General features: G+C 46.2%; 1 protein-coding gene across 3 annotated transcripts in view; it reads left to right on the top strand.

The window, feature by feature from the left end:
• Dlc1 (DLC1 Rho GTPase activating protein) overlaps positions 1-13,681 on the top strand; it is a 370,246-nt gene that overhangs the window by 353,008 nt on the left and 3,557 nt on the right. For all 3 annotated transcript variants that reach the window (XM_076914035.1, XM_076914036.1, XM_034520166.2), the window contains 9 exons: positions 736-2,162; positions 2,836-3,012; positions 5,675-5,834; positions 5,968-6,166; positions 8,089-8,302; positions 10,110-10,224; positions 10,852-11,070; positions 12,140-12,357; positions 13,462-13,635. In XM_076914035.1, the coding sequence (XP_076770150.1) occupies positions 736-2,162; positions 2,836-3,012; positions 5,675-5,834; positions 5,968-6,166; positions 8,089-8,302; positions 10,110-10,224; positions 10,852-11,070; positions 12,140-12,357; positions 13,462-13,635 (2,903 nt within the window). The remainder of the gene's footprint in view (positions 1-735; positions 2,163-2,835; positions 3,013-5,674; positions 5,835-5,967; positions 6,167-8,088; positions 8,303-10,109; positions 10,225-10,851; positions 11,071-12,139; positions 12,358-13,461; positions 13,636-13,681) is intronic.

Here is a 13,681-nt window from a genome sequence, read left to right as displayed (position 1 = left end):
ATAGCGAGCTGCTGAGTGGTGTCTTCAGATTTTTCTTCGGAAAGGGAATAGTCAGGTGCTCTGCACGTGATGGCTCACTGGATCTGGTCTCCGGTTCTTTCTACTGTTTGAAAGTAGTTTTTTTTTTTTCTTTTTTTCTTTTCTTTTTTTTTTTTTTTAAATTGTACGCAAGAATATATAAACACACTCTGTCAACAGGCAGTTAAACTGGAGGCAATCCAGAGGGAGTCCCTCGGTTGTTGACTTCAGTTCCAGTTCAGAATATTTTGCATGCTTGGAATTTTCGCCAATCTCAGAGGTCCCCTTTGTGAGCGATTAACGAACAAGGCTAAAGATCCAGAGTTTCAATAAAAATAACTTGTTTAGCTGGCAACACTTGGTCAGACTTCTGTTTAAGTCTTTACCTCTGGGCTGGTAAAATGACAGTGGGCCTGTTGCCAAGCATGACAACTGAGTCCTGTACCTACATGGTTGAAGGAGAAAACTCACTCTGACTGGTAGTGTTCTGAACATGGTTCACCCATATACATCCATCCATATGCACATACTGGCAAACACATTCGCTAAATAAAATAAAGTAAAAATAAAGTCTTTAAATCCATCTTTGTTACTTAAAAAGAAGTGAGCAGTTGGCACTGGGAATATCCTTTGAGCTGTTTCCTGGCCCTTAGCCTATGTCCTGCCTCCTGCCCCATCCTTGGCCAGCACATTAATGGCTTCATTTTGTGTTTTCAGAGTGAGGATTCAGATGAAGACGAACCTTGTGCCATAAGTGGCAAGTGGACTTTCCAGAGGGACAGTAAGCGGTGGTCCCGGCTTGAGGAGTTTGATGTCTTTTCTCCAAAGCAGGATCCAATCCCTGGGTCCCCAGACAACTCTCGTTTGCAAAGCGCCGCAAGCCACGAAAGCATGCTGACAGATCTCAGCGAGCACCAGGAGGTGTCCTCTGTCCGAAGCCTCAGCAGCACCAGCAGCAGCGTCCCCACCCACGCGGCCCACAGCGGGGATGCTACGACACCCCGAACCAATTCTGTCATCAGTGTCTGCTCCTCCTCTGGCCACTTTGTAGGCAACGACGACTCTTTCTCCAGCCTGCCTTCTCCCAAGGAACTATCCAGCTTCAGCTTTAGCATGAAAGGTCATGAGAAGAACACCAAATCTAAGACACGGAGCCTGCTGAAACGGATGGAGAGCTTGAAGCTCAAGGGCTCCCACCACAGCAAGCACAAGGCGCCTTCAAAGCTGGGGTTGATCATCAGCGCCCCCATTTTGCAAGAGGGCATGGACGAGGAGAAGCTGAAGCAGCTGAACTGCGTGGAGATCTCAGCCCTCAATGGCAACCACATCAATGTGCCCATGGTACGGAAAAGGAGTGTGTCTAACTCCACACAGACCAGCAGTAGCAGTAGCCAGTCAGAGACCAGCAGCGCCGTCAGCACACCCAGCCCGATCACCAGGACACGGAGCCTCAGCACCTGTAACAAGCGGGTGGGCATGTATCTAGAGGGCTTCGACCCTTTCAGTCAGTCCACCTATAATAACGTGACCAAGCAGAACTATAAAAACCGGGAGAGCTACCCGGAGGACACAGTCTTCTACATTCCCGAAGATCACAAGCCTGGCACCTTCCCTAAGGCCCTCTCCAATGGCAGTTTCTGTCCCTCGGGAAACAGTTCTGTGAACTGGAGGACTGGAAGCTTCCATGGCCCTGGCCACCTCAGCCTACGGAGAGAAAACAGCCAGGACAGTCCTAAGGAGCTGAAGAGACGCAATTCCTCCAGCTCTGTGAGCAGCCGCCTGAGCATCTATGATAACGTACCAGGTTCTATCCTTTACTCCAGCTCGGGAGAACTGGCCGACCTGGAGAATGAGGACATCTTCCCTGAGCTGGATGACATCCTCTACCACGTGAAGGGGATGCAGCGGATAGTCAACCAGTGGTCTGAAAAGTTCTCAGACGAGGGGGACTCGGACTCAGCCCTGGACTCCGTGTCTCCTTGCCCGTCATCTCCAAAACAGATACACCTAGACGTGGACCAGGACCGAAGGACACCCAGTGACCTGGACAGCACAGGCAACTCCCTCAATGAGCCTGAAGAGCCCACTGATATCCCCGAAAGAAGAGACTCAGGGGTGGGGGCTTCCCTGACCAGGTGCAATAGGTAAGAGCCTTACTTCTTGCTCCAGACCAAGGTGGGGGTCAAGAACGGTCTGCTCGGTAAGATTGAGTCTGACATTCACAGTCCTGTGAATTCCTAGGGACAGTGTCCAACCATGAGACCCCAACAATCCAAAAATTGGGGGGAGGGATTGTAAACTGGGTGTGAATTTTGGATCGAGAAGGATGCAGACAGTGGACCCTGAAAGGTGGTGGTGTTTGCACAATATAACCAGGCTTTATTCCACCATATTTAGAAGTGGTTAAAATTGTTAAAGTGCATGTACACTCGGTTTTCCTGCAGTTCTAAATCTTCAGACTCTGCCAGGAAACAAGAGAAATACTCAGGGGAGAAAACTGTCCTCTTGTCATTATACCCTAGTAATATAGTATGACCGTGAACTACCCGCAGGTTGTTGTAAGCAGTCTAGCTTATAAACTTGCACTAAATGGGAGGGTGCTCCCAATATGCATAGACACTGCCCATCCTCTCTAAGAAGCCTGAGCGTGCTCAGTCCACATATCTGTGATGCTCTGGAACCAACCTCGGCAGTTATGTAGGAAGGACTTTTACAGTGGGGAAAAAGCGGGAAAGGAATGTCAATGCTCTCAGCTCCTGTGAGCAGCTGACGATCAGATTGGTCCCGGCTCACTCCTTCTGCCCTCTTCTCTTGCAGGCACAGATTGAGGTGGCACAGTTTTCAGAGTTCTCACCGGCCGAGCCTGAACTCTGTGTCTCTGCAGATTAACTGTCAGTCTGTGGCCCAGATGAACCTACTGCAGAAATACTCGCTCCTGAAATTGACAGCCCTGCTGGAAAAATACACACCTTCTAACAAACATGGCTTCAGCTGGTAAGAGAGCAAAGTGGGGCAGTGAGCCATCACTCTGGGTGATGCCATCACGCTCCCTAAGGTTGTCCCCAGCTCTAAGCATGTGACCGTTCTGTCCTCTGTCATCCTTAGGCAGTCAGTCTCCACATCCTGGAGGCTATGTTCTCAATACTGCTGAAACTCACTCACGGTGCCTCAGGGAGTTTAACTGCAAAACCGGTTGGTTGGGTTTTCAGCCCTTTCCATGAACGATTGCTTTCAGGCCCTCGATCATGCTCCATCACTCTGATGGTCAGTTTTAATTGACAGGTTTTGAGCATGACCCAAAAATCTACCTGTGCTAAAAAAAAAAGGTTAGGGTTTTTGTTTTGTTGTTTATTTCTGTGGGGGACTCTCTGGCAAAAATACCCAGGGATTAATAAATTTAAATGGTTAGCTATAATATCTTAAATATATGTTTCTGTTTGAGCTTTTTTTTTTTTTTTTTTTTTTTGCTTTGGTTTGTTTGTCTGTCTGTTTGTTTGTTTGTTTGTTTGTTTGTTTTGCTGTTTTGAGACAGGGTCTATCTGTTTTGTAGCTCTGTCAGCCCTGGAACTCATAACTATATAGACCAGTCTGGCCTTGAACTCAGAGATTCACCTGCCTCTACCTCCTGAGTACTAGGATAAAGCCATGTGCCACCATGTCCCACCACAAACAAATATATTTTAAAATCGAAACGTATTCGAGGTCTAACTCTGCATAATCTTGAAAACTCAGCCTTCAGTATATTGTGTAAGATGTGGACGGTCAGGCTGGATGGGTCGTGGGCCGGCCATAATCTCTGTCCACTACTCACAGTTCAAAAACAAGAACTGTGTCCGGATCCGGGTCTCTGTGTTTCTGCAGTGTCACAGGCGTCCCTGAATCTTTTCACCCATCCTCTGAATGCTTGCAGTCCAATTGTTACAAAAACAGTGATGCAGCCCTTGTCACTGGACACCCTGTGACCAGCCAAAATGGCTTGAGGTAGTCTCAGGCAGGGTCCACTGCTCCTTGATTCTCTGACTCCTCCCTCCTAGGGCTGTCCATGGGTTGTAGCTGTGGCATCAGAGCACCTCTCTACATAAGGCAGGTCCATGAGCCTCCTCGCTAAATACAGAAGTTGTTTGTTCTGAATGACAGAAATACGTATTGACCAGTTTATCCCAGAATGCTTCAGATTCTCAGTGGGGAGCGTAATGTGTTCTTTCCACATTCCACAGCCTGTCTCTTCGCTCACAACAAAGCGAGCATTGTACATACTTGTGCCACAGCACCGTGTGCCTATGGAAATACAAATCTGGCTCTACTCTCTGGCTTTTCCTTTTCTAGCGCCATCAAGAGTGGCATGTCACGGCCGGCGGGCAAGCACCCAGAAGGCAAGGCAGTTGGCTTTCTGCGGTGTCCCTCAGTGCTTAGTTAGAGTAATATTTTCCTCACTGCTATTTAAAACTGCATATTTCACATTCTCCTTTCAGGGTTGTCTACCCCCTTTCTCCCCAAACCCTCAAAACAATCTGCAAGTCCACCCTCCTACTTCAGTTCTGGCCAGTTTTTCCAGTGAGTCAAAACCAAAATGTAAAAGCCTGGCATTGTAGAACTCGGACAGCAAGGAACACTTCTGCCCAAAGTCCCTTTCCTGTTTGGCTCTGCCCTTTCTGGTCTCCCTCAAAGGGTCAGCTCAGATACCTGCCTGATGGCCTTAAATGCCTGACCTGGGTTTCCTGCTGTATATGGTATATGGTTGGGGGCGGGCTAGCTTTCAGGCCGCCTGGCTGCCTTGGGGAGTCTTACAAAACTCCCATTGTGCCTGTCCCCTTTCCCATAGAAGCCTGAAGATGCTGTATGCTTTGGGGTCATCGACAGGGGAATTTATTTTGACTTCAGGTTGTGCCCTATTTGAGCTCTGGTCTAGGTTTTCAGTACCACAAGACAGTCAGCTTTGTGTTGTTGCTGGTTTTTACTCAGCGTTATCCAGATCCCTTTATGTGAATCAATGCAGATCTCTTCAAGAACCCAGAAGGGATTCATACCCTTTTAGGAAAAATGGGAAGTCGCTTCTCAAGCTCATATCAGAAGTCCCTAATAGGGTATTACATATTTTTGCCTCTTCCTCTTCCTGTACCCTTTTTGTGTAAGGAAGTCCATTATCCTCCCGGAGGACAACAGACAGACAGCCGTTCTCAAGATGAACAGGAGCTAACAGATTCCCCAGATGAGGATATTTGACCAGGTTTTACAGCTCCAGAGTTTCAAATATCTAGACCAGACTGGGCTGCATAATAAGAAAAAGTCTTACCAAAACAAAGGAATCAGAGAGATTTGGGGGGCGTGGCTCAGTAGCAGAACGATTGCCCAGATAGATTCCTGAGTCTCTGGGTTCGATAACCAAAAGCACTTCGCCCCACAAACCATTCCTGTGACATTGTACAATAATTAGTGGGGCGGGGAGCATTCTATGCTCATGTAATGTATTGTAGCAGATACTGACCCAGTAAGGCCTTTAGTTTGGCTACTACAACTACCAAACTGAACTGGCCACTTTATTTTCATTTAAATAGTCTCTATATTGATAGGGATCAAATTGGGGAGGGGGGTGAAAAAAGAGGGTGAGCAAATTCAGGAGGTAAATGCTCATCTCCTCCATTCCATCTTTAAACAGGGCTGTGCCCAAGTTCATGAAAAGAATCAAGGTTCCAGACTACAAGGACCGGAGTGTGTTTGGGGTCCCGCTGACTGTGAACGTGCAGCGGTCAGGACAGCCCCTGCCTCAGAGCATCCAGCAGGCCATGCGTTACCTCCGTAACCACTGTCTGGACCAGGTGAGTACAGCCGCCTGTGGCTCCCACTTGTGGGAACTGAACTTCATAATGCATGCTTTTTTTTTTTTTTCTTCTAGTTTTGTGGGGAAGGTCCTGCTTCCAACACTCATCCCTGGTGTTTTTCTCCCAAAAGGTCGGGCTCTTCAGGAAGTCAGGTGTCAAATCCCGGATCCAGGCTCTACGCCAGATGAACGAAAGCACTGAAGATTACGTCAACTATGAAGGCCAGTCCGCTTATGATGTGGCAGACATGTTAAAGCAATATTTTCGAGATCTTCCTGAACCCCTCATGACGAATAAACTCTCCGAAACCTTCCTACAGATCTACCAGTGTAAGCATTCCTGGATCTTTTTAAGGCGATTGAGGGGACCAACTGAAACATGTAGCCTCTTTGTGTGTCATCCTTTTGTGGAGAAAATCCGCATGCTGACCTTCTCGAAACCCAAGTGCGCAGTTTGTGTGTGTGTGTGTGATAGGTTGATGTATCCTTACTAAATAGTTTGAGAAGTAATTTTTGTGAGCTGGGAGTGTGTTGGCAGAGGGATTGTGTAGCACACATAAGGTACTGAGTTTTCTCAGCAGCGCTATATAAACCTGGTGTGATGGCTCACCAGTAACCCTAGAGCTTTGGAGATGGGAGGATCTGAAGTTCAAGGTCATCCTTGTCTACATACTGAATTTGAGGGCTACCTGGGTCTCATGAGACATTGTCTTAAAAAGAGAGAGAAAATTAATGTTGCTGAAGGGTCAGGAAGTACAGAAGAAGTCACTTGTATGTTTTTACCGTCAACTCCACTGTCATCTTTCATTTATCTAGAACAGTAGGTGTTGAAAAGTCGGGTGCCATAATGATATACTGGCCTTCCATCATCCCTTCTCCCTCTCTGCCTTCCTCCTCTTCTTCCTCTTCTTCCTCTTCCTCTCCTCCCTTTTCTCCACCCAACCTCTCTCTCCGTCCCCTCCCCCTACCTCTCACTTCCTTTCCTGCTCCCCATCTATAGACTTAAAGTTTACTTTATACTCTCTTACAGGGATGTTGAAGTTAAATTTTCTCTGGCGCCTGTGTATTTTAGCTCACTGGAAAAATGAATAAATAATCCTTTTTTCCCTTTTCCAGTTACTCATTCCGGTTCCTTCCTAAACACCTAGGGAGACAATACACATGCCCTCCTTGCTTTTCAGGCTGGGCTTAGGGCAAATCGTTGAGGAAGTGAATGATCAAGACAAGGACTGTGGCTTTCACAGCCTTGTATTTTTTCTGGGCTCCGGTGACGTCAGAGCCGCGTGATTTAAAAGCAGCCTGTCTTGGTGCTGAAATAATCTTTAGAAGTGACACGCTGGACTTCATTTTATGAGAAACGGAGCTGGTCTGGACTGCTTCATGCTTTCTCTCAACCTTTCATATTTTATGAAAACACAGGTCACATTTTCCCCCCACAGAGGTATTTGTTATGCGTTGTAACCATGGAGCCGTTTAATCAGTTTGTCTTAGGGCCTTGCATTTAAGTGACTTGCTTTTTCCACCACTTGCTTTAAACACACACACACACACACACACACACACACACACACACACACAGTTTGCCTGGTAAATGGGACAGGAATGCCGGGCACAGACTTATTACAGTATAAGTTATTCTACAGGCTAATGTGTACTTTTACACATTTGCTTCTTGGTGTGCCTTCTAAAGACCTTAAAAGCCATTATTTAAGAACTGTCTATTGAAATTGGTTTCATATTTTTCATAACCTTTCTTCATTTAAAGGATGGGCAGATGGGTCAAAATTGGTCACCAAAGATCCTGAACCCTTTCTACAAAGCTGAGCAGCCTCCGTTGTTAATGTCTTGCACGTGTCTCACATAAAACTTTTTATTGAAACTACACAAACAAAATCTTTAATGTAGAATGATTTCAATAACTAAGATGGCAAATTAGAGATTTTTTTTTTAAGTGCTTAGAAGAAACAGTTCTGTACGCTAAAGGCACACATCGTCTGGAGCCGAAGTCTGAGGTCGATTTAAGAGCGTGTTAGTATTGTGGGTGTTTAAAGTGTTTTAACTCCCCCACAAGGCAGGAAATACTTGAGGGTAGTGACGCCGGTGGCAGCCCATAATTTCTTCCTTATTAATCTTCAGTATGCTTTCTACAAGTGACTGTTCAGTGTTTGATGCCGATGTTTGCTTTGGGATGTGGACTTGCCATGTGCATGGAAAATTACTGAGTTGGTGGTGGGAATACTTGTGTCCTGCAGATGTGCCCAAGGACCAGCGCCTCCAAGCCATCAAGGCGGCCATTATGCTCCTGCCCGACGAGAACCGGGAGGTTCTCCAGACACTTCTGTATTTCTTGAGCGATGTCACAGCAGCTGTGAAAGAAAACCAGATGACTCCCACCAACCTGGCTGTGTGCTTAGCTCCGTCTCTCTTCCACCTCAACACCCTGAAGCGAGAGAATTCTTCTCCAAGGTACAGATCACATGCAAGGGAGAGCATGCCCAGGCTCTGTTCCTGTGCGGCCTCTCACACTTCCTTTTAGGGTCATGGCCCTGTGTTCTGTTGGATTCTTACCCGAACCGAGCAAAGGTGGTTAGTCCTGCAATTAAGTCCTTGTATGTTGCTGTAAAAGATGACTTGACACAAACGACTTAAGGGCGTGTATTAGTCAGGGTTTTACTGCTGTGAACAGACACCGTGACCAAGGCAAGTCTTATAAAAGACAACATTTAATTGGAGCTGGCTTAGAGGTTCAGAGGTTCAGTCCATTATCATCAAGATGGGAGCATGGCAGCATCTAGGCAGACATGGTGCAGGCAGAGCTGAGAGTTCTACATCTTCATCTGGGGGCTGCTAGGAAAATACTTCCAAGCAGCTAGGACTAGGGTCTTAAAGCCCCTACCCACAGGACACACATAGGACAGAAACAAGATACCCAAGGACCCACTCCCAGTGACCTATTTTCTCCACCTAAGTCCCACCTCCAAACTTTTTAAAAACCTGCCACGACAGCACCACCAATTGTCCTAAATGTGAATTTCTTAGGGACCTATCCTGCCCAGACCCTTGTCACTGTCAGCTCACAGAGCAACCCGTTGCCTGTCTCTTCTCCTAGCAATCTACTAAACACAGTGGTCCTGAGAGGAAGCACCGTGGGCTTATGCTTTGGCGGGGCCAGGGGTGAGGGCAAATCAAAGGGGGTCATTTCTGTTCTCCCAGCCAACAGCCCTGCAGACCTACTGACCTATAAAACTCCTGGGTGGGTGCCTAGTCCCCAGAGTCTTAGCCTCCATGGGATCAGGAAAAACACATTTCTGGTCTGTTCCTGAAGTTGAAAACAAAGCTACAAAGGACAAAGGTTACTGAGCCTCAGAGTTGCTCCAGCCTAATATAAGGCCTAAGCCAATTATTGGCAAACATTTCTACCTGGAACACATGTATAGAAGGCAGGAGTAGCTATAGGAAAATTGGAGGAAGCTGAATGCACATAAAGACTGATACTGGCCAGGACTTACTCTATACCGGCATAGGACTGTATCCTTTCCATTTGTCTTCTCCTGTCATAACAATCACAGTAGATGGACAAACTGTTAAGTGTGGTTTTTTTTTTTTTTTTTTTTTTTTCAAAAGTAAAGTGAAGTTTAGGGAAAGTTTAGCTCTGGAAGGAAGAAATAGCAGGTCTGATTTGCATTTCTTACCTGAATAGTTGGTGATCAGACCTCCCCTCCATCACTGGAGGAAAGAATGACTAGCTGGACCCAACACATCCTGCCTCTATCCTGCAGTAGGAGCCTGAAAAGTGTTTCTCAGCTTGATACATTGAAGCCATTGCACCTGGAGACCATACACTACTCAAATAGCCTTTTAACTAGTGTTAAAAGTTGTTGGGACATTCTGACTTTAATGGGATAGAAAACTACAGGAGGCGATTAGAAGAGGAGCCAGATAAGAATAAGACCCAACCTCCAGGAAACAATAGGTTTATCCTGCACCTAAGGTTTACTTAGCCAGTAACAATGGCGATGCCATCTATCCCTAGTCCAAACAGCTCCCACATCAGCCCCCTTAGAAGCTGCCTCAGCCCCCAGCACGTAAACACTCTTGTGAACTACTTTAAGATGTCTTTAAATAGTCTTCCTATTTAACGAGAATATGTATGTTAGTGTTTTGCGTTGTGTTTTTAATAAAACTGTTGAGAAACTGCGCTGAACAAAATGAAAGGCTCTTTGGACCACCTCACCTGCTCGTTATCAAAAGCCCTTTCTTTTCTTCTTCCCAGGGTAATGCAAAGAAAACAGAGTTTGGGCAAACCAGACCAGAAAGATCTGAATGAAAACCTAGCGGCCACTCAAGGGCTGGCCCACATGATCGCTGAGTGCAAGAAGCTCTTCCAGGTATACAATCCCAAGGCTTGGGTGCTGAGCTAAGGATACTGTGAGTGGTCACAAAGTCAGTGGCTTGGTACTTGTTTCCACACACAAAAGGGCTTTCCCATAATTGGAGATTATGTACATAGGCTAAAAAGTTACATACATACATACAGACAGACACACTCTCTCTCTCTCTCTCTCTCGCTCTGTCTGCCTTTCAGATACATATACACACACACAGGTATTCTTATATGCATTGAAATATATGCATGTTTATACACCTTTTGCAGTTAATTTTTTATGAAACTGTCTACCTTTTACTTAAAAAGCAAAAACAGAATTTGAAGCCAGCCGGTCTATAGAGCTAGTTCCAGAACAGCCAGGGCCACATAAGAGAAACCCTAGTATTTAAACAAGAAGACAAACAAACAAACAAAAAAGCAGAAGTCACGAATGATCAGGAATTAAAATTGTGTCTGAGAAACCTGCTTCGCTCCGTGTAAGCCCTGTTGTGATTACTTAGATCCTTCACTGTCTTGAGGGAGCAGACTGCCGGCTTGAGTCAGGCTGTTGATTCGCTGATTCTGCCCTTCATCTTCTGCCAAGACGCCGGCAGACCCATCAACTTCTTGTCTTTCGTGCTCCTCCCAGGTTCCTGAAGAAATGAGCCGGTGCCGTAACTCATACACTGAACAAGAGCTGAAGCCCCTGACACTGGAGGCCTTGGGACACCTGAATAGTGATCAGCCTGCTGACTACAGACACTTCCTCCAGGACTGTGTGGATGGCCTGTTTAAGGAGGTCAAAGAGAAGTTCAAAGGCTGGGTCAGCTACCCCACCTCTGAACAGGCTGAGCTGTCCTATAAGAAGGTCAGTCTTCTCCCTGGTGCATTCCTGTAGCTATGACTTTGAGTCATCAGACCTGAGACTCTGCCCGGTTGTACTGTCTGTGGTGATCTCTGTCACTGACAGATGTCCCTGTGTTGGGCAGCCAGGTGATCGAGATTCCCTGGGTAAATGGACATCAGCCACAGAGGGACAAACACTGACACATGATAAATCTCCGTCTGCTCATGAAGAAACTCAGAATCATCTTAGAACAGTGGTACCCAATCTGTGGGTCGTGACCCCTTAGGGGGTTGTATATCTGATATTTACATTATGATTCATAACGGTAGCAAAATGACTTATGCTAGCAAAATCACTTAGGAAGTAGCAAGGAAAATAATGTTATGGTTGGGGGTCACCACAACATGAGGAACTGTGTTAAAGAGTCACAGTGTTAGAAAAGTTGAGACCTACTGCTCTGTCCTTATGTGGAAGATTCACTGGTGTTATTTGGTTTAAAGGGGCATCTTTGTACATGCTTAGATTTTTTTTTTCTATAATGTGAAGAAAATAGTTTGACGCTCCCATTTGTTCTGAGGCATTGTTTGGGGCATCCTTTATAGCTCAGCAAAATGTCCATCAAGGGATTTGTCAACACTGTCTCCACCACCTTGAAAACAGAGTTGTCAAATGGCCATACAGACTTAGGGATGAAATGAATGAAATCATCCCAGTCATTCCTCGTACAAGCCACGGGGATTTGATATCATTCTGTTTGCACTTGTAGACTGCTTTTGAATGTGTTTAGAACCAATAGCTAACTAACATAGATTTACTAATCAGTCTGTGAACAGAGGCTCCATGACCACTACTCAAAATTTGCTTTCAGACTCAAAAGTATATATGCTTTAGCTTAGCATTAAAAAACAAAACAAACAAACAAACAAAAAAATCTTGCCTGGCATTGGTGGTGCATACCACCAACTTGGGAGGCAGAGGTTGGTAGATCTCTAAAATTCAAGGTCTACAGAGTGAGTTCCAGAATGGCCATGAGTGCTCAGAGAAACCCTATCTCAAAACAAACAAACCAACACCTACATCTTCTTTTCAGGTCAGTGAAGGACCCCCACTAAGGCTTTGGAGGTCAACTATTGAAGTCCCTGCTGCACCGGAGGAGATCTTGAAGCGCCTCCTGAAAGAACAGCACCTCTGGGATGTGGACCTGCTGGACTCCAAGGTGATCGAAATCCTGGACAGCCAGACTGAAATCTACCAATACGTCCAAAACAGCATGGCACCCCATCCTGCCCGGGACTACGTTGTATTGAGGTGAGTCTCAAATTGATTTGACTGTGACATGGACAACCAAACATCAGGACTGAGCCCAGGTGTCACTCAAACATACACTATGATTACAGTATTCAAAACCAGCCGTAGATGTCAAGAACAGTGATGAGCGGTTTCAAAGCACGTTTATGTTTCTGTGGACTGTGCTTCCCTGAGTAATGCTGTACCTCTTGGAACTGAGCTCAGAAAGGGAACGACTTTTCAAGTGAGTGGGCACCACGGTCGCATGGAATACCGATATTCTGGTTAGAAAGAGCTAATGAGTGAATAGGGAAATAGCATTGAGTGCCATGTGATACGTGACTGAGGCTGCCTTATATGTCACTCCCACGTCTGAGTTCAATAATCTGAAGGCTGTTGAAGGAGCTGATTCAAAAAGCTTTGAGGAAATGTCTCGTTACTCTTCCAGAACTGTTGGCTGCATGTTTGATGCCAGTGTCCTGAGACATCCATGAAACGTAAAAAACAAAACAAACAACAACAAAAAAAACCACTTCAGCGTGGCTCTTTTCCAAAAAGACACAGAGTGACTAAGCATATCCACTCTTAGTTAGGGTTTCTATTCCTGTACAAAACATCATGATCAAACAGCAAGTTGGGGAGGAAAGGGTTTATTCGACTTACATTTCCACATTGCTGTTCATCACCAAAAGAGGACAGGAACTTACACAGGGCAGGAACCTGGAGGTAGGAGCTGATGCAGAGACCATGCCGGGGGTGCTGCTTACTGGCTTGCTTCCCCTGGCTTGCTCAGTTGCTTTCTTATAGAACCCGGGACCACCAGCCCAGGGATGGCACCATTCACAATGGGCTCTCCCATTCTTGATCACTCGTTGAGAAAATGCCTTACAGCTGGATCTCATGGAGGCATTTCCTCAAAGGAGGCTCCTTTCTCTGTGATAACTCCAGCTTATGTCAAGTTGACACACAGAACCAGCCAGTACACACCCTAAGCAGAAGCCACCCTGTACAGGTTGTCCACCCAGAGTCAGTGTTCAAGGGATCGGGAGGATCCCAGGATGGAGGTACCATTTTCAATCTGGCCTCTGAGAAATTCCATTTCCCTTTTGGTTTTTGTCTCCACAGGACCTGGAGGACTAACTTACCCAGGGGAGCCTGTGCTCTCTTACTCACCTCTGTGGATCACGACCGGGCACCCGTGGCGGGGGTGAGGGTTAACTTGCTCCTGTCCAGATATCTGATTGAACCCTGCGGGTCAGGAAAATCCAAGCTTACCTACATGTGCAGAGCTGATTTAAGGTACATTCTGATTGTGACCTTTTGACGTGGGGATGGTGATGCAGAA

The sequence above is a fragment of the Arvicanthis niloticus genome, chromosome 16 (assembly GCF_011762505.2).
Source record: "Arvicanthis niloticus isolate mArvNil1 chromosome 16, mArvNil1.pat.X, whole genome shotgun sequence".
NCBI lineage: Eukaryota > Metazoa > Chordata > Mammalia > Rodentia > Muridae > Arvicanthis > Arvicanthis niloticus.
This window is presented reverse-complemented; position numbering and strand designations above follow the sequence as displayed.